Source organism: Onychomys torridus, chromosome 23 (assembly GCF_903995425.1).
Source record: "Onychomys torridus chromosome 23, mOncTor1.1, whole genome shotgun sequence".
In the NCBI taxonomy this organism is placed as follows: Eukaryota; Metazoa; Chordata; class Mammalia; order Rodentia; family Cricetidae; genus Onychomys; species Onychomys torridus.
Genome location: NC_050465.1, coordinates 66,367,515 through 66,387,361, shown reverse-complemented (window position 1 = coordinate 66,387,361; position 19,847 = coordinate 66,367,515). Strand labels below are relative to the sequence as shown.

Genomic DNA, 19,847 nt, shown 5'->3' with positions numbered 1-19,847 from the left:
TCCTCCTCCTCCTCCTCCTCCTTCTTCTTCTTTTAAGATTTATTTATTTATTTATTATGTATGCAGTGTTCTGTCTGCATATACACCTGCAGGTCAGAAGAGGGCACCAGATCTTATTACAGATGGTTGTGGGCCATCATGTGGTTGCTGGGAATTGAACTCATGACCTCTGGAAGAGCAGCCAGTGCTCTTAACCTCTGAGCCATCTCTCCAGCCTGTTATTTATTTATTTATTTATTTATTTATTTATTTATTTATTTATTTATTGGTTTTTTTCGAGACAGGATTTCTCTGTGTAGCTTTGTGCCTTTCCTGGATTTTGCTTTGTAGACCAGGCTGGCCTCAAACTCACAGAGATCTGCCTGGCTCTGCCTCCCGAGTGCTGGGATTAAAGGCGTGCACCACCACTGCCCGGTCTCCCCTTCTCCTTTTCATCCCTGCCCCTCTCCTTCTTATTTTTTTGAGACTGATCTCACATAGCTCATGTTGACCTAGAACTTCCTATGTAGCTAAGAATGACCTTGAACTTCTGCTATAATTTCCTTCATGCTTGGATTATAGCCAAGTGCAATCATGCCCCATTTATTCCCTGTTGAAGATCAAATACAGAGCTTCCTCTGTGCCAGGAAGGGCTCTGCCAACTGAGCCATACCTTATTCCCATTGTTGGTGCTTTTCTACAGGTGAATTTGATCCACATAATGAGGTACAGGGTGTGAACTAGAGTTGTTACCAGTGTAAAGTTTCAATTGGGCTAAGCCTTTGAAAGGAGCTTATTTACTTTGTCAAAATACTATATACTTGCTTGGGTTATTACTGCTAATTTGAAGATGCCTTGTTCTGTGGTAGAGTGAAGAACTATGTATTTTTGGTGATCACGTTATCTCCTAATTTCTGAGCGTTTTACTACAGAGTGGGAAAAGTATATATATAAATTCCCAAATACGAACCGGTTCCCCTCTAGGTCCTGGAGATCCTTTTGCTCCTGGATTTCCAGGAGTTCCATCGAAGCCCTTTCTCCCTGGCTGACCTCTGAGTCCAGGATCGCCTGGGTCACCCACTTGTCCCCAGGGTAGAGGTGTTTCACCTTTGCTTCCTTTCAGTCCTGGATGCCCTTGGTCACCTGGGAATCCCTATGGCGACACAAAAGTGAGTCGGCTCTCTATTTTGGTAGCACTGTCCTTGGTCAGTCTTAAAAACATTATCAATAAGAACTTTTTAATTTTAGTAAACACAGATTCTCCCTAAAACACACTTAATATTTATATGTTGACAGACAAAAGTAGTTGCATGTTTATATAAAACACCTCGTATATACACATTGATTAGTTATTGCAACACAAAGACCCATGACACCTCTCTCTGAAAAGCAGACAGCCCAGTGCCCCTATCACAGAATGCCCATGTGCCCTCCCTAGTCTCTGAGTCTGTCTTGGGCACTAGTGGTAAATACTAGTATTTATTGGATATCTTTTAGCATACATTACTTTTGGTGTGTGTGTGTGGGGGGGCGGGGTGCTTTCAAGACAGTCTCAAACTGTGGACCAGGCTGACACTGAAGTCATAATAATCCTGTCTCCGTATTCAGTGTTAGGATTACAGGCATAAGCCACCAAGATTAACTGTTAACATGAAGTTGTTTTTTTTCTCACAAATACAATGTCAAACATTTTATTTTGTTTTGCTTTTGAACTTCCCAAACTGAAAAAGAAGTCACCTAGACAGTACAAGTCAATGTGATACAAACAATAATTACTTCATTGATGTAGTTGTAGAAATTCTACATGCCATACCATCGTCATAATTCAGACTATGCTTGAATGTTGATACAGTCTAACATTCATCTCCTAGTTGTCAAATATAGCTTTCTGATTCATTATAATAATGAATAGGATTAATAATAGGATTATATATAACATAGTATAATGACAGATGATCAGTAATTTTAATAGCTATATTGAGGTATAAACTACATACTATAAAATAGATCATATATGTATACATATATAATTATGTACTAGTAAAATTCAATGATATTAACCATAATAAGCATTAAAACATCTTCATTGCTCCCCCAGTTACCCTCAGCCCATCTAGTGTCAAAACCTGTTTCTACACTCAGCCCCAGGCAATGATCTCACTTCATCTCTACTGCCACTAAAAATGACATATGGATAAATAAATGCACTAATTTGCGTATTTTCTCAACAAGTACCTGTGAAGCACCTTCTGTTTTCTGAGTTAAAAACCTAACACTGCCCTCGACTGCTGACCCATGTGTGATGCAGTCATACTTCCAGAGGGCTCAGCTTTCCAAGCTAAAATTCAAGTTTATAACCATGAAATCTTACTGAAAATCCTGGGAGACCTGCACTTCCGGGAGACCCTGGGTTTCCTTTCATACCAGGTGCACCTCGTTCTCCTGCAAAGCAATTTATCACAATCTGTTGAACAGAGCAGTGCAGTGTATGGAGAAAACACAACATTTTCTTGTGAGGACAGAAAGAGAATTTCCATCCTAAGACATCCAAGCAGTCAGAAGTTGTCAACCAGGACACCTAGATGCCAGCTTCCTAGCCCTCTCAACCTTGTAATTTTATTTTTCTTATAATAAAAATAATACATGCTCAGAGAAAGAAAAATATACAGGAGAAAATGAAAACTGTAAATGTTTGCTCAATTTTAGTATATACTATACATTTTTACATCTATAAATTCATCAGACTCATGTATGTATATACCACTTTAGAATCATACAACATACATATCAATATGTGTAGATGTATAGACTCACTTGAAAACTGTTTTGACTACTATATGACCAGGATATCAGTTTTTTTGGGTTTTTTTTAGTTAACTGATGCTTTTAGTCATGAAGTTATGTTTTCAACTTTTGGCTATTGTCATAGATGCTGAACGAGTACCCTCAGATATTCAGCTCTCCAAACGTGTGATTCTTTTGTCTGTCCAGAGACAGAAAGCTAACACAGCCGGTGATGCCTTTCCCCTTCAAAAACTGATTTAGTAATTTTTTGAATTAGCAATGAAATTAATGTAAAATAAAGCAACTTGAGATTTTAAATAAAAATCTATCTTATGGAAAAGAACGTAAAACTCGGGAGTGTGATAGAGGGAAGCTAAAAGACTGACAGGTTTCTAAAATGTGCCCTTCAGGCTTCCTTCAAATCTTTCTTACCACTGTGGTCCCCAGAGCTGTGGGCATGGTTGCTAGTTTTTACATCCTTACAAGAAAAATAAATATCTGCATATTCCCCCAAATCTCTCAAAACTGGGACTGAAAAGGACTGTGTGTTTGGCAAAGTAGTTCCCTTGCTTTATCTGTGGGTTCCCTGCAGGACTCTTCTTTACAGTTCTCAGGCGAGGGGAGTCTTCACTAGAATTCAGCTACCCAAATGAAACTGGGAAATGGACCTTATAAGATTTTGGCTAACTTCATGGTAACAGTGTCTTCAGAACTCTCTAAGTTCATTATAACATCCAGGCAACACTATTTCTAATGCCCCAGCCTGTTTACTTTTCTGTCCTTACAAAGCTACAAATTTTCATGCAAATTGTCCATACCTGGGATTCCTTTGACACCATCTAATCCTGGCAATCCGGGGGGACCAGGGGGTCCTGGGATGCAAGGGCACTGTGTGCACAGGAGGCCTGGTTCTCCTGTGAGGAGACAGTGAACGCATTGCTGACAGCCACACAGGGTGCTCAGAAAGGACAGGTAGTCCCCACCCACCAGCATTTATTTAAACATTTTTTTTAATGTTGTGAAACTAACTACTGTATTCATTTACATTTACATGCATACTCTCTTGTGAGCTATGACTTTGTGAGAGAGGAAAGTCAAGAATCTACACAAAGCATCTACTGTTTCGGTTTCTCCCTGTGCACGTAGGATCAACTCTCACTTTAGCTCAGCCAGCCATTCATTGTATGCTAAATGAATCACCCACTTACAGATAAGTGAATACTTCTAGGCAAATTTTTTGGAAAAGAAGTCATTCTCTTACTATTTGAATCACTGCTGCTTGGAGAGGAAAAAAAAAGAAAAAAAAGAAAACCATGGAAGTGGACTTTTTAAATAGATTAACGCTGGGTTTGAACAAACCTTTGGGCCCATCAACTCCTGGGTCTCCTGGAGGTCCTATATTGCCTGGCACTCCATGGTCACCAGGTGGACCTGGGTGAAAAACAATGTCTCCTAGGAAAAAACACCATCAGAAATCAGTGTTTTTTTTTTTGGAGGGGGGCCTCTGAGTATATCAGTGGTTAGAATGCTGTCTAACACCCAAGAGATACATGAGGCCCTGGGTTCAACTATCAACATTGACCCAGCACAATAAAACAACACACACACACACACACACACACACACAGAGTTAATTTTTATTTTTCCTGAAAAGCAAAACTTAAATACACATATGATTTTACATGCATTTCCTTCATTTTTCTGGTGGAAGCTGAATCTTTAGAAGTTTACCTACAACTGAGAAGATGCATGCTGACCAGCCCTTATAAAGATGTATTGTTTTATTTATACTTTCTAGGACTATACACCGGCACGTGTGACTGTGTCTGAGTTTAGTTGGGTTTGATGTGGTGGTTCTTAGGAAGTTCTGTGGCACCTATCTGCCATAGGATAATGAACTCCTAAATACTCCATTTTACATCTTTACCTGGACGTCCGGGAGGTCCTGGTGGGCCTGGCGGACCTGGGGAACCAGGGCAGCCCAGGGGGCCAGGAGGGCCTATAGTGTCCTTTCCAGGGGGTCCTCTTTCCCCTTTCCTTCCTTTCTGGCCTGGCCATCCAGGGGGTCCTCTGAGGCCAGGCCTTGACAGTCCTTGGAAGAAAAAGGCATTTGTAGCATTTTATTTTTCTTCTGACTACTACGTTTATTTTTTTCAGTTGAAAACAAAGATACAGTCTTATTTACAAGAGTTGTACAGTTGATAAAGCATGTAAATAAAAAGTGAATATCCTTCCTTCCTTGGTGGCCTTGTTAGATGATGTCATATTAAGACGATATGCAAAACAGCCCATTCCGACAAGAAGACTCATCTAATTTATTACAAGTAGCCGAAACAGAATCTGGGATGTACTGTAGACAATTATGTACAAGGACTTATGAGGAGTTCTTGCATGTGTGTTATTTTATAGATTTTTTTTTAAAATTAGAGACTAGAGGATGCTTAATTTTGACACTCCCAAATGAGAAAGAACAAGTTGTAACTAAAATGTATTTCCACCATAAGAAGGTGGGGAAGGCAGGCATGTCTATGTAAAGACAACTCTAGTCTAAATCAGCAATGTTGTGAAGAGGGGCCGTCTTGAACTTCTGTCTCATAAACAATTGAACTATTTAGAGGAATGCTATCACCACCAATGAGCTAAGAAACCAGCTGGGTTTTTAATTGACCCTAAAACAAAATACTTCTGATCCTTATCTGCTTCAGAATCTTGTAATTTTCTGTTCTTAAAGGAGGCAGTGCTTTCCTTAGGGTATTGGGTTGGAGAAGGAAGTCTTTTTAAATCCTTATTGAGATGCTGCTCATTCTAGCTTCAGGAGATACCCACTGCTAACATGTATACGTAAGTGTATATACATGTGTGTATATACAGGCACACACAATATCTGTTAAATTTGCTTCTTTTTAAAAAGAACATGGCACAGTCACCACTAATGGGTTCTTGTGAACCCATCTGTAATGCTATTCTTCATCTCCTGGAGGGTAAACATTCAAATGACTCAGAGATAAAAATATAAAGCTTTACAGAAAAAGTGCCAGACATGGTGGTGGATACTTTAATCCCAGCACTCAAGGAGGCAGAGGCAGGTGGGTCTCTGAGTTCCAGGCCAGCCTGGTCTACAGAGAGAGTTCCAGGACAGCCAGGGCTGTATAGGGAAGCTGTCCTGAAAAACCAAAACAAACAAACAAAAACAAAAACAAAAACAACTTTACAAAAAAAGTTTAGTTATAATGTAGACATCCCTGAAGGCCTTGTATTATTGAACAAAAATGGTTATTTTCAACAAACCTACTTGCTGTGACATCAGTGTTTTCTATCTTTGTGCCACCGCTGAGGATCTGTGTCCCTGCTCATACCCCAAAGTTATGTGCTTATACTTAAAATCATTGAGAATGACTTCATCAGTTTGTTTCAATGATGGAACTTCTCCAACACTGCCCACAAAGATAACTGTTAAGGAGCTAGAAACACATTTAAATCAATACATGGAAGTTTGTCTTTTATTAATAATATGAACTTACAAAAACAGTGGTTTTTTCCTTTTTAATACCTTTTTAAAAAGATTTATTTATTTATTATTATGTATACAGTGTTCTGTCTGCATATATGCCTGCAGGCCAGATGAGGGCACCAGATCTCATTACAGATGGTTGTGAACCACCATGTAGTTGCTGGGAATTGAACTCAGGACCTTTGGAAGAGCAAGCAGTGCTCTTAACCTCTGAGCCATCTCTCCAGCCCCTTAATACCTTTTTTATGTGTGCTTAAAGAAACATAAACATACCAGGACTTCCAGGAACTCCAGGGGGACCACTAGGACCTGGGAATACATATAGCAATTAATTGCTTGTCAAGTTATGGGTGCTCCCTGTCCATTATTTAAATCTTCTATGATGACATCACTGTAGTAACCATTCAACTTTTAAGGTATACCACTAACAACTTTGATGTAAAATATGAAAATTTGAAAAGACAAAAAGATCCACTGATGTAAAGTAGGAATTCCCCTTCCTCCCTCACCGGGAAACTATTGTAGTTCTATAAATAAATATAGCTCATCACTTTGAGAGGAAGACAGAATGATGGCAAATGCTTGGGAAGAAATCCATCCTCACCTTGTGGACCACGAGCACCTTTGGGCCCAGGTGGGCCTGGCATTCCTTTGTTTCCCTTTTCTAGGTATGCATCATAATATTCTGTCTTAAAGGGGAAGGTAAAGAATAAATCAGTAAGAAATAGTTACTGGAGGATTGCTCACCAACCCCATTACTTCAGTCTCTTCATTTTGGCCTAAAAAAGAATTTCTTTGTTTTCCTGAGTTCAGAGGTTTTCATATTAGCAAAAATATAGTGCTCATCCCCATATAGTATATAAATGTAAAGACAAATATAACCTTTCTGAAATCATTAATTATATCTGAGGTTTTCAGCTAGAACTACATGTAATTTAGTTACATTTTTTAAAAGTAAAAAAAGATGGTAATCAAACTCGAGGCTTTGTGCTTGCAAGTACTGGGCCACAGAGCTATATCCTTAGCCCTAGATACACATTTTATGAGGTGATTCAACTAAGATATTAATTTATTTGTTGACTTAAAAATAAAGTAACAAGAACTTTTATTTAAACTTCATATATAAAATCACAAAAGTTATCAGTAACAATGACATAATAGCAATCACCATAGGTTTCACAGTTAAGTGTATTGGACTGCTGGATATTGGACTCTGCTACAGTTTATAATTTCACAGAGTTAAGTAGCCCATCACATTTTCCTGTAATTCCATAAAATCTTTTTTTGGGGGGTGACTTGTATCTGAAAGAGAAAGATACAGATTTTTGGGACCCGCCTTCATTCAATGTTATGTAGCTTGGGGGTCTGAAAACTGAATTTTAAAAAATGACTTATTTTATGTATATGGGGGTTTGCCCACATGTATATATGTATACCACTCATGTGCCCAGCACCCAGAGACCAGAAGAGGGCTTTGGATCCCCTGGAACTGGAGTTATAGATGGTTATGAACCGTCACGTTTGTGCTGGGAGCCTTTGCAAAGACAAGTTAACTGATTTTTTTAAAACTGCCAACACATCTCTTCAGCATCTCATTTATTACTTGTGTGTGTGTGTGTGTGTGTGTGTGTGTGTGTGTGTGTGTGTGTGTGTTTGGGATATGTGCAGATGCAAATTCCCAAACTGGCTAGAGGGTCAGATCCTCTGAAGTGGGATCACAGGTAATTATGTGCTGCCCAGTGTGGGTATTAGGAACCAAACTCAGGTCCCCTGAAAGAGCAGTAGGTACTCTGAATCTCTCTCCAGCCTGAGGATTCTAGTTTTAACAAGATGTATCCCATGACTCTTTGCCATCCTGGGTCATTATTACAGCCTGTGGAGTCAGACACAGAAACCCTGCTCAACACATTGGCTAGGAGACTGCTATGGAAGAACAAGTGGACCTGAAAGCCAGCGGTTCCTCTCATTCTTCTCATGAGCCCCTCAGGGACATCAAACTCAAGTCTGTGCTAGGCAGAGTGATGCTCCCAGTGCAGTGGAGCTTTGGTTGTAGGGACTGGTTCTTGCTGACCTGCCTTAAACCCATGGCTGAGCTTTAGCTGCCTGCTGTTAAAAGTGGGTCATGCAAAAGGAAGGACAAGGTGCTATGGGATGTTCTGTATGTCAAATGTGTTGTTCTGATTGGTTAATAAATAAAAAAAAAAAACACTGATTGGCCAGTAGCCAGGAAGGAAGTACAGGTGGAACAAACAGAGAGGAAAATTCTGGGACGTGGAAGGCTGAGGCAGAGAGATGCTGCCAGCCGCTACCATGACAAGCAACATGTAAAGATACTGGTAAGCCACGAGCTACATGGCAACTTATAGATTAATAGAAATGGGTTGATTTAAGATATAAGAACAGTTAGCAAGAAGCCTGCCATGGCCATACAGTTTGTAGGCAATATAAGTCTCTGTGTGTTTACTTTATAAGTGTGCTACAGGACTGTGGGGCTTGACAGGAGCTGGAGAGAAGCTCTCCAGCTACAACTGGGCTGTCTTGTCCCTACATCCCCTAGATGTCTTCAGCAGCAGCCTTCTTCATACACTTTGAGAACACAGGATCACCTTGAACAAATTGTGACAAGCCCAAGTTTTTTTTTTTTCCTGTTCAGAGTCCAAGATGGGCTTCATTAGTGCATTCTCGAGACCAAACATAATCAAATCTAAACAACAACTGGTTTTTGCCTGGGCTTGATAAAAATGTCAATGCTCTCATATTCATCATAACAGTTAATGAGAAATACTGGTTCAAAACTTGCTTAGTACTTGAAAGACATTGTTATCTCTAGTTACACTTACTGGGCCAGGAAATCCTGGAGGGCCAATGTCTCCTTTCCATCCCTGTATAGAAAGACAGTTACAGGTGAATATGCAAACACAAAGTAGCATAATTTTAAAAAATGCAAGGTTCAACAACAAGTTAATAGTCATGGCATGTCACTGAGGTATAATGTACAAACCATATTACAGGAGCATTGCCTTTAAGTCATCTTCCCGGCCAGCCCTTGTCTAGGTGGAGTTTGTCCACAAGGCTGGGAAGAAAGGAATGTGAGCCTGTCCATTCTCCACCTCTCTCTATGCCCCCTTTACCATATGGTCATAAGCCTTGCATGTCCATATTCTCACATAGACTGTAGTTGTAGGACAGTCAGGCCAGGGTTGTATTTAATGCCCAATGTACCCAACCTCCTTTGTTTCAAGAGGGGCAATCCAAAATTCTGCCAGGTCTGATTATTAAAAGGAAAACTTTGAATCTGAACATACATCTTTGCATATGTGAATTATCTATGAACATTGGTGGTGTATCAGACGCAGGTGGTGTGGAATATACTACACAGTTAGCTGATTGTGACCTTTAGGAACACATGACCCAGGCTGAGGTCCCAGGGTCCAGACTACAGGTCCTCAGATGACCAGATGGATTCCTGCTATTGTGGGACTTTTCTGATCTCCTCCTCCTAAGGAGCTGATACTTTCACTAGAGAGTGCTAAGCCAGCTGGTCTTAACCACAAAGAACAGCGTTTTAGCTCTTCCTTGAGAACCTTCTAGAAATGTTCATCTCTCCTTTCATCTTAGCAAATATGCTTAACAGCTAAGATTTTTTTCTGGCTCTTATTATTATTTTACTGTCCAGCATTCAAAGAAATGTGATAAAAAAGACTACAAACGACTTTCATTTCTTTTCAAACTACTGCATATTATCAACAGAATAAGTTTGTATTATTCTATGGGGGAAATCCCCCTGTTTGACACAAGAATGAACCAGCTTGCTTACTGAAAGCACAGACATCACCATGGTAACAAGCACTGTAGAGGGAGAGGCAGAGGGAAGGGCCCAAGAGGAGGAATCTTTTTCTACAGGTCTGACAGACTGTCTGGTCAGCATCCATAGCCCTCACTTCATGTGCTTATCAATTCATCGCTGAAGACTGAGAACATATCACTTGATGATCCTGTTAGATTCCTGACCAAAGGTCAGGTCATAGCTTTGAATCACAATACTTTGTTAACAGAAACATAATTAAAAACAAAAGAGAAAAAGAAAAAGCACTACATATGGGCAGGCAAGATGGCTCAGTGGGTAATGGGCTTGCCACCAAGTTTGATTCCCCAAACCCACATGGTAGAAGATAGAAGCAACTCCCAACAAGATGTCCTCTGACCTCCACAAGTGGGCTCTGGTTCGTTTGGCCTCTCCCAATAAATAAATGAATTGAAATGAAAAGGAGTACAACAACAACAAAAATCTAAAGGAAACTGAAATTTAGAAAGACAGACTGGAAGGGATCTGTGAACGTGTGAGATCTTGGATTACATTCAAGGGAAAAGTAACCATTGTCGAAAGGGGGAAGGGAAGAGGGTCCTCAAAAGCCTGCCATGAGATAGGTGTTCCACAAAATACAACCTTCTCATCTGTGAAATGGGAATCATAAGCATTTCCTAAGAGTGACTTTGGGATCAAGCAGGAATATCTGAGAAGCATTTGGCTGGGTACATGGAACGCTCAGTAATACTGACAGCTTTTGTTATATGTGGAGCCCTTGGAAGACAGACTCAAAAAGTTCTCTTCAATTCAGCATCGGCTAACATATTTTTATAAAACCTGTGATTGCAATTCCTTATTCCTGGGAAGGTAGGCAATGCCCAAACAGTTGGAAAAGGCTGAAGAGGGGCTGTTACCTTAATGCCAGCTTCACCCATTAGCCCAGGAAGGCCCCTGTTGCCCTTGGCTCCCTGTAGAAAAAATCAAAGGGCAGGAGATCAGAAGATAAGACATGAGGCAACTGCATCTGTATGAAGTATGTGCAGTCTGAACTTATTTAATTTTTAAATATTTCAAATTCATTTTCAAAATCAGTATGTAATAGTTTGTACAAACATTTGGTATACAATGTGATATTTCAAGATCACATTGGTTGTGATCTATATAGTCACATTGTGTCTACTGGATTGTGTACTTTGTGTGCTGATCAGGTCAGGGAACTAGTACATCCACTCCCTCAATTGTCTTCATTTCATTCGTGTTAAAAAATCCTCTAAACTATTTTCAAGTAGACAATACATCATGTTGATTATAGTTACCTTACTGTGGACTGTGCCTGGGAATAAATGTAACTCCTGTACCCAATGACTAACCACTTCCTCTCCCTCCAACTCACCATCTTCCCAGCCTTTGATAACTACTTGGCTGCTCTGAGAGATCAGCTGCTGTGGACACCATATCTGAGAAGATCACGCAGTACTGGCCTTGCTATGTCTGGCATAGCATTAAGTGTGTAGTTGACCTTTCCATAGTGGGTCCTCTAGGACCACGTGTAGTCTGCAAAAGCTGAAATTGCCTGATGACTCTCAAATTAACCTTCATCTACTACTATCACTGCTACTGCCATGAGATCAACAGGCAAGTTTTACCTGAGTGCCAGGAAAGCCAGGAGCACCATCTTTTCCAGGTTTCCCCTAAAACAAAACAAAACAAAACAAAACAAAACAAAACAAAACAAAACAAAATACCCACTTAAGTTTTGGTAAAGTTAAACTTGTTGACTTTAGTAAACAGAAAACATCCTTGGTACAATCTCCTTTTGACTGATTTTATAAGATAAGACTCCTAATCTTATAAGTAACAGGCATCTCTTACAGGGTAGGTGGAAGCTGGGTAGGATCAGTGATTTTAGAGTCAAAAGGAGGGAGAGAAGGAGATAGCTAAGTTTTGAGTGGAGTTATTTTCTCATCCTTATATTAGAAGGAGACTCAGGGAAGCACCAGACAGAGAGGTACATGAGGAATTTAGAAAGAAGGCCGTGTTTACTTATTGTTTTGAAATGCAACGTCTTAAATTCTCGATAAATATTTAAATAGTGTGGTGTCTGAGCAGACATGGCTTTAAGATGAAATGTTATGGTATGGATCCTTTCTGATAGTATTAAAAATCAGGCAAGCTGGAATCATTTTTCCTTGAACATCCCCACTCTACTTTCTTCTCAGCCCACGCTCTTTAGGGTTTTTACATGCTATATCTATCTGTTAAATCTTCCAAAAAGGAGCTGAGTGGGGAAGTGGGCCTCCATTGCTTCTGTATTCCCAGTGTCCCACTTCCAGACACACTGTACCTTGTTTCCTTTGGGAGCTGTTCTGTCTCCGCTCTGGCTGGTTCTGATGTGCTCTCATCCACAGGAGCCCACTCACTAGCCAATCAGACACCTTTCTCTGTGGCTGCAGCCATTGTTGCAGTGTGAGACATATGAGCAAGCTAGGCCAATCCAATTCAGTCTCTGGAGTTTTCTATAGATAGGTGTGTGTGTGTGTGTGTGTGTGTGTGTGTGTGTGTGTGTGTGTGTGTGTGTTTGTAGTTTCTTCTCAGATGTTATTAGCCTGAAGTTGTCTGGGGCTGTCCCTTGTTCCTTTCCCCTTTCACAGAAGATCATCATTTTTTTTTTTTTTTTGGACAGAATAAGCCTGGTACCCAGAGAAGAGACCCAGCTTTCAGGTCCAGTCCCTGGGGCTTGTTTTAGTCTTGAACTTTTCAGATATTTGGAAGAAAATTCCTACCTACCAAAACTTAAAAACATTAAAACAAACAAACAAAACTGTTGCTAATTGGAGCATCTCATTCTGTAACCCAAAAAGTCCCAAGTCCTGCCTTCCCTGGGCTGTATATAGTGCTGAATTGCCACCTTACCCTTGGACCAGGCTCTCCAGGCACACCCTTTTCTGATCCGTAGGAGTCTCCAGGTGGCCCCTGTGTGATTAGAGTTATGAAATGCTTTAGAAATGTACTTTCTAATTTTGTACTTTCATTGATTAAAAAAATAATTTGTCCCCTCCATTGGCCATATTTAAAATTAAATCATCTAAAAGAGAAATCTTATTATAAGAATTAGTTTTATCTTAGAAATTGTGGTAGGAATGCTGAAGTATAGCTGTTTATAGTGCATGGCTCCTGGCAGGGGTGGGGTGGGGAAGGACTCAGATTTCTTTAAGGGGCTGGCCACTGGGATTTTGACCATGCTCCAGTGAGTATATGGGTAACACAAGTTGGACTTGGTATTTTTTCTTCTTCTTCTTTTGTTTTTGGGGTGGTCATAAGGGTCGGGGTGGACCTGGGAGGACAGGGAAGTGAACGTGATTGGGGTGCATTATGTGAAATTTCCAAATAATCAATAAAAATGTTATGTTGAAAAAGAATTAGTTTTAAATAGATATTCAAAAGCAGATGCTATAGGCAAGCCAGACATAAAATAGAGCAGAGATTTCACCTAGAAAAGGCCTCAAGACAATTCTAGAATATTCCTGGGCTCTGTGTTTTAGTGAGTATCAATATTTAAAGGTTGAACATTCATTAAAATAAGGATAATGATTGCATTCAGTGGATTTCTGATAAAGAATATGGCACGAAGGTAGTAGGGGGTGTGTTCAGAGGAGTAGCAGGAGTGGGGGAGGGAGTTGTGGGTAGATATAACCAAGATACATTGTATACCTGTATAAAATTGTTGAGGAATAAAAATAATCTTAACAATACATACTAAGGTTCTGTTTTATGTGTCACAGGAAGAAAATGACTTAAATGACCTACCAGAGGTCCAGGACGTCCAGGTTCACCCATCTCTCCCTTGTCTCCTTTCTCCCCCTTGAAATCCTGTTGTAAGTAGAGTTCAAGGTCATTATCACAAACCAACCAAATGAGATTTGAGGAGCCAAATTTGGAAATACCCTCTGTTTAGTGAAACTAGGTGTGAAAACCAATACTGGGCCTCATGACACCATCACACTGGCTCTTCCCGTGTCTCATCTTCCACATTTTACACAGGAGTTTACATTAATACTGTTGCAACCTTTAAAAGAAAAAGTATCTTTTGTGTGTCCCCAGGAGAAATATTCTTTGTCAGTTACTATTACATCTGCCAGCCAATAAAGGTGTAAGATCAGAGTTCTTCTAAAACTCGGTTTCTAATCATCCACTAAGGTAAATGAAAATAGATAACACAGGAAAACCAAACATCACATGGTATTTGGTAGAGCTCAGACTTCTAGACTCCTTTAAGGTCAGAATACAGTTATGATTATTGATGGTTTTCAAAACATTCTGTCACCTTTGGTGAATATCTACTATGTCCTTAATTAAAATGTGCTTTTGTGCTTGGTAGTTAGATCAGGAGAGTTCCTGGGCCTTGGTTCTAATCCCTGGCACCAGCATCCCAAGGATCAGATAAGTATTATCTCAGTATGTTATTAACCCTTAAACAACAGTACTGGTTCGGCCACTAACCTTAAATCCACCCATCTATATAATGAAGAAGATCAAGAATAGCAAAATAATCTCCTTGAGAGTCCGTTTCCTGCCCTTTAAGCACAGGTGTTGCTGTTTCCATGGTGCCATGGGTGTAGCAGATGATATTAACAGAACTTTATTGAGTGGTCGAAGCAACCCAAGAGGCAGCTTCTTAACCTATCTATGCATCTTTGGGAATTTTGAAGAAATTTGATCCCTTGGAGAAGGAACTGCTGTGAGAGTTGGAAACTCTGCACCTGTGTATGTTTTCAGCAATAAAATGTGGGCTGAGAATGCAAAAAAAAGTCAGCCTTTAGATTAAATTACATTATATTATTTAACTACCAAACCAGCTTTCTATAAGCACATTCATTCTTAACACATTCAAATTACTCTAACTTTTCTTTTTTCCCCCAACATATTTTTAATAATTATTTTGGAATTTTGTAGAATGCACTCTACCACACTCCCTTCCCATTCCTCCCAGGTCAGCCTTCCCACCCTTGCACCCTACCTCCACCAGTCTCCCCGTAAAACCACCACGTCCAACTTGTGTTGCTCATATACTCCTAGGAGCATGGTCAAATTCCTGGTGGCCAGCCCCTTGAAGAAAACTGAATCCTTCCCCACCCCACTCATGAAGCCATCACTCATGAAGAGCTACACATCTGCCTTTTTATCACAATTTTGAAGGACTCTCTTCGATAGCTTCCTGTCTGGACTGTTTCTTTTTTTGGGAGGGGGTGGAGGTTGTCACGGGGGAGCTTCAGTGTCTCTTTCTCAGTTATGAGTCTGCAGTCATTGATACCACTGCAAAAGAAGCTTCCTTGAACATAGCAGCAGCCTGTGACAGCATGGATTGTGGACTTCCAGTAGCAGCTCAGGTCATAGACACCCACCTTGGTCCCTGGTGTCAGCACGTATCATAGATATCAACATGGCCTCTGGCAGCACAACATGGATCATGAACACCAGCGCAGCCTCTGGCTCCAGCTTTGATCATGGATATTGGAGGCAGCGCAGACCATGGAGGTCTTTCAAGGAGACTTAATCCAGAAAATGAACCATTCTTGAACTCAGATATCTTCCTCTTCAGAGTCACTGAAGTGTGTGTGTGTGTGGGGGGTGGTGGTGGGGTGGTGGTCAGGTCTGCCACCAGAGTCTGTGTTGGCAGCCAAGGCCATGCAGATCCAAATGGCCTGCACTGTTACCTGGTGCCATGGTCACATGCGGGTCAGAGCTGCAGCTGAGGACCATGCTTAGGTTCTTGAATCTAGGGTCAGTATTGATGTCTGAGGTTCCTGTTACCATTGAAGGCCACATGAATGCCTGAGATCTGTGGCCAAATTAGTGTTCCAGGGCCATACTGCGGCTTCGGCTGTGCCTATCTGAGTGGCCTGCAGTGCCACCTAGAGCCATGGACATCCAGACCCTGTTGCTGCCGAGGACAATGTCTGGGTCTATGTTGCCACCAAAAGTTACATGGAAGCCTAGGGTCAGGGCCACAACATGTGGCCTTGTTGGTATCTGGGAGGTGTGCCACCACCAGAGCCATCCTGATCTGAGTGGCCTGTGCTTCCACCTGGAACCAGGATGTCTTCCTGGTACAAGCTGCTGCTGAGGGCCATGTCTGGGTCTGTGGTTCTGATGCAGCTGGGGTCTGTGTTGATGCTGTGACCCATGTTGCCTCATGTGGCCATGGGGACCATGCATGATGGAATCAGAGGGCCATACTGAGCTACCTCTGCCTTTTGCTGGCCCTGCCCATTGTGGGATGCTGAATGCTGCAGCAAGTGAGTTGCTCTCCCCTCTCCCCAGAGATGGGCCCATCCTCATCACAGGTTTGGGAGTTCCAGTGAGGGTCCAGTGAGGATGGTATACCAGAAACCAGAGGACTTGAATCAGACCAGTGACTCACTGCAATGAATATTTGCAAGTAAAGCTGAATGGACAAAAGGGTTGTGACACACCACGGTTCCCAACGCCACCAGGATGAATGAAGAAGTGTTGGAGAGGTGTGAAAGATGGAGGAGCAAAGAGAGTTTTCTGTTGTTGTTTTGTCTTTTTCCCTTTGTGTTTGTTTATTTGCTTTTTTTAAAAACATTTTTGTTTTTTGGGCCACTGTAAGGGGGAGGACAGGATATGGAAAGACTGAGAGGTTAGAGGAATTGGGGTGCACGATGTGAAATTCCCAAAGATTCAATAAAGAAATTATTTAAAAAAAATAAAAAGCACAGAAAAAAAAAGGTTGGCAGTGATTATGCTTGCCCAACTCAGCAAGCATTGAAGCCACTGAGTTGAACGTAAATGAGTGAATATTATGGCCTGTATGTTATACTACAAAAATTATTAAGGACTTGTTATAATTAAAATCATGAGGTATATTTTTAAAAAGCTTGTTTTATATTTAAATCATGTCTCAACTAAACTATTATTGGAAGCAATTAAATGTAATTTTCTGAGAGTGGGAGGGTTTAGTCTCTTGGTTAATCTGGAATCATCTGAGTTCTTTATTATGCTCCCAGTCTTTCCAAGGCCAGACTAGTGGCTGGATTGGCACATGATGCTGTGGATACATTTCCTAAGCAAGTTCAGCTCTGAATCCTGGTCCTCTTAGTCGTCCCACTAGAGGGACACCAAACCATCAGCGTCAAAAGGGCACGGAGTAGTAGTGTTCTTGGAGAAGACTGAGTGTGCCCTTGGGGTTACCATGGGATGCAAAGGGTCCCATTAGATTGTAGTATGCCTCTACCTTGACTATAGGTCATTGCCATCCTGTTGTATCAAAGCCACATATACTGTGTTAGGGACAGTGAGAGGGAACAGGGAAGAAGGGTGAACAGAATCAGGCTGTTGCCTTGGAGTCACATGTCTCTATTTCCCCATTAAATTTTTTTCATCCTTCCCCATGAAAGATGTAGGGAGGAATTAAGCCTAGATGTCCAGGCTGGCCAGGAGTGGGAAACGGGGATGAGCAAGGCTCACGGTGGAGCTTCTGGAAGAGATGAGGGAACATCAAGATGTCTTTCCAGAAACAGAGGCATAACTGTAGTCACAAAGCTGCAGCCTTACCGATTTGTTGTATGGGGGGCGGATGAGTGTAACAATCACCGTTCCTTGCAGCCCAGGAGGTCCTGTTAATCCTTTTACACCCTAAAGACAAGTACAGCAGAGAGTAAGAACCACTCAACATCATCAACACAATAGTTTTATTCTCAAAGGTCTGTTTTCTGTTCTGCCCCATATACAACAGAAGAGCAAATGGAAGCACCCATCTCCACATGGCCCGCAAATGAACCAGAGACAAATGCACTGGGGAGCTTACATCTTTGGACCCACTAACACATACTGTGGCATGTCAATTACCCTTTCTCCTTTTTCTCCTATCGCGTTATCGCCCATATGACCCTGTAAGAAAACATGAAATGCCACTTGTTAGGTCTCAGGAAGCCCATCTGTCTAGAAATGAGTTCAAGCTGCATTATAGAAGGATTTCTGGAAGTTAGACAAAAGCCACCATTCCTCAGGAACTTGTAAAATGTCCCCCAAAGGAGTTCTTTCTCTTGCATCTGCAGAAGGGAACATATGGCTCCATTGACATGCACCTATCAGACATGGACAGTTACATATCAGAGCCCTTGCCCCAGGCTCATCCATCTCCACTCACAAGTACTTGCTAGACATTTCAAAGACCCTTCTCATCTCTCCAGGCTTCCCTCCTTCCAGACACCTGTTTGTTCTCTCTATAAAGACAAAGTGTCCCCCTCCCCTCACACCCCCAGCAATCTTTTGCTATCTTACTATCCCCACTATTCTCTCTTACCCTCTCCTCTCTCCTGATTCTATGGTCATGTCCAGTCTTCTGTCTTTTTTCTCTGCTCTGAACTATTTCAGTGCCTCTGGCTATTTTTTTCTTTATTCTTCAGAATAAAAGCCATCACCCTAATAATGGAGCAGTCTTGTTGGCAGTTTCTTTACTCCCCCCCTCGTATACAGCCATTATGTTTAAGAAACTCATTAAGATTTCTGTCTTTGTAAGTGAAGACTCACATATGCATCTTAGTTTTGAAATAATAAAGCTATATCATCATTTTTATAGAAGAACAGCAATGTGTTTCTTTTAAAGGTGGAGGTTTGGAGGCCCAGGAAGCTGGAAACTCACTGAATATATTGGATGGTACAAGTGTTGGGGGTGGGGAACAGAAGTCAGCACAGAGGGAATTTTTCTGGCCAAGCCACTGTCTGGTTCTGATCCCATTGGCTGGCTACTTCCTGGTGAGCCCTTAACTTCCTGGCTACCTGACTTCCTTTCCTGGCTCCTTCTCTTGCTGATGGCCTACTTTAGTCATGCTAAAAATAAGAGGGATGAGTAACTGAACTTCAGGATTCTGAAATTCAAGTCAGAAAAGCCAAGAGTGGAAAGCAAGCCACTCCATGTCTTTAGTAATTTAGTGATGTGAGACCACTTGAGGTGAATAGCTTCCATTCATCAACAGTGGCTGCTGTGGTTGCACTACCAACCCATCAAAGCTAATAAGGAAATGGAGAGCCAACTCTAAAGTATTAAGAAGTAAGGCTGGGAGGGACTGTTAAAAAGGAGCAGGTTAATTCACTCACGGACTAAGGGAGTAGTGAGTTGTGTGTGCGTTGTCTCCTCGTATGGTATCTATACGTTCTCTGCACTCTGTAGGGAATCTTTTACACAGGCTATCAAAATGGTTCAATGGGCAAAGGTACCCGACAATCTGAGTTCAGTTCCTCACACCTACATAGCAGAAGGACAGAACTGACTCCTTTAAGCTATCCTCTGTCCTTCATACATATGCCTTGCCATGCATACTCTTCAGGTGAAGAAATAAATGTAAAAATAAAATTAAAAGGAAAGGAAAATCCCTGCCACCCCTTGATACTGGAATCCTTGGTGTCTAAATCGGTAGGAATACATTTCTACCCAGTTTGTAGCAATTCATTAAAACAATTGAAAACAGACTGTAACAATGGCTAGCCCATCATTCGAAGCACTATCTTTTATAAATATCTCCCCAGGGCAGTTTATTCTTGTTTTAATGGTTTTCATAGTAAAGATTATATGGAACAGTCTTATAAATGTGGTCCAATGTCTTAATCTTACCAATTAACTTTCTTAAGAAACATGGGGAAAACCTTACAAAATGTTCATAATATATAAAAAAAAACCCCCAAACCCAAAACAAACAAACAAACAAACAAACTTTAAAGCCGGGCAGCACACACCTTTAATCC

At 41.1% G+C, this 19,847-nt stretch overlaps 1 protein-coding gene across 1 annotated transcript in view; it reads right to left on the bottom strand.

Moving 5' to 3' along the window:
• Nucleotides 1-19,847, bottom strand: part of Col4a3 (collagen type IV alpha 3 chain) — a 133,884-nt gene that overhangs the window by 43,231 nt on the left and 70,806 nt on the right. The window contains exons 12-25 of the mRNA XM_036172912.1: nucleotides 17,952-17,993; nucleotides 17,658-17,738; nucleotides 13,890-13,952; nucleotides 12,996-13,055; nucleotides 11,729-11,773; nucleotides 10,997-11,050; nucleotides 9,115-9,156; nucleotides 6,879-6,963; nucleotides 6,548-6,583; nucleotides 4,691-4,855; nucleotides 4,123-4,215; nucleotides 3,582-3,677; nucleotides 2,351-2,421; nucleotides 950-1,132 (exon numbers count right to left, since the gene is read on the bottom strand). Coding sequence (XP_036028805.1) covers nucleotides 950-1,132; nucleotides 2,351-2,421; nucleotides 3,582-3,677; nucleotides 4,123-4,215; nucleotides 4,691-4,855; nucleotides 6,548-6,583; nucleotides 6,879-6,963; nucleotides 9,115-9,156; nucleotides 10,997-11,050; nucleotides 11,729-11,773; nucleotides 12,996-13,055; nucleotides 13,890-13,952; nucleotides 17,658-17,738; nucleotides 17,952-17,993 — 1,116 coding nt within the window. The remainder of the gene's footprint in view (nucleotides 1-949; nucleotides 1,133-2,350; nucleotides 2,422-3,581; nucleotides 3,678-4,122; nucleotides 4,216-4,690; nucleotides 4,856-6,547; nucleotides 6,584-6,878; nucleotides 6,964-9,114; nucleotides 9,157-10,996; nucleotides 11,051-11,728; nucleotides 11,774-12,995; nucleotides 13,056-13,889; nucleotides 13,953-17,657; nucleotides 17,739-17,951; nucleotides 17,994-19,847) is intronic.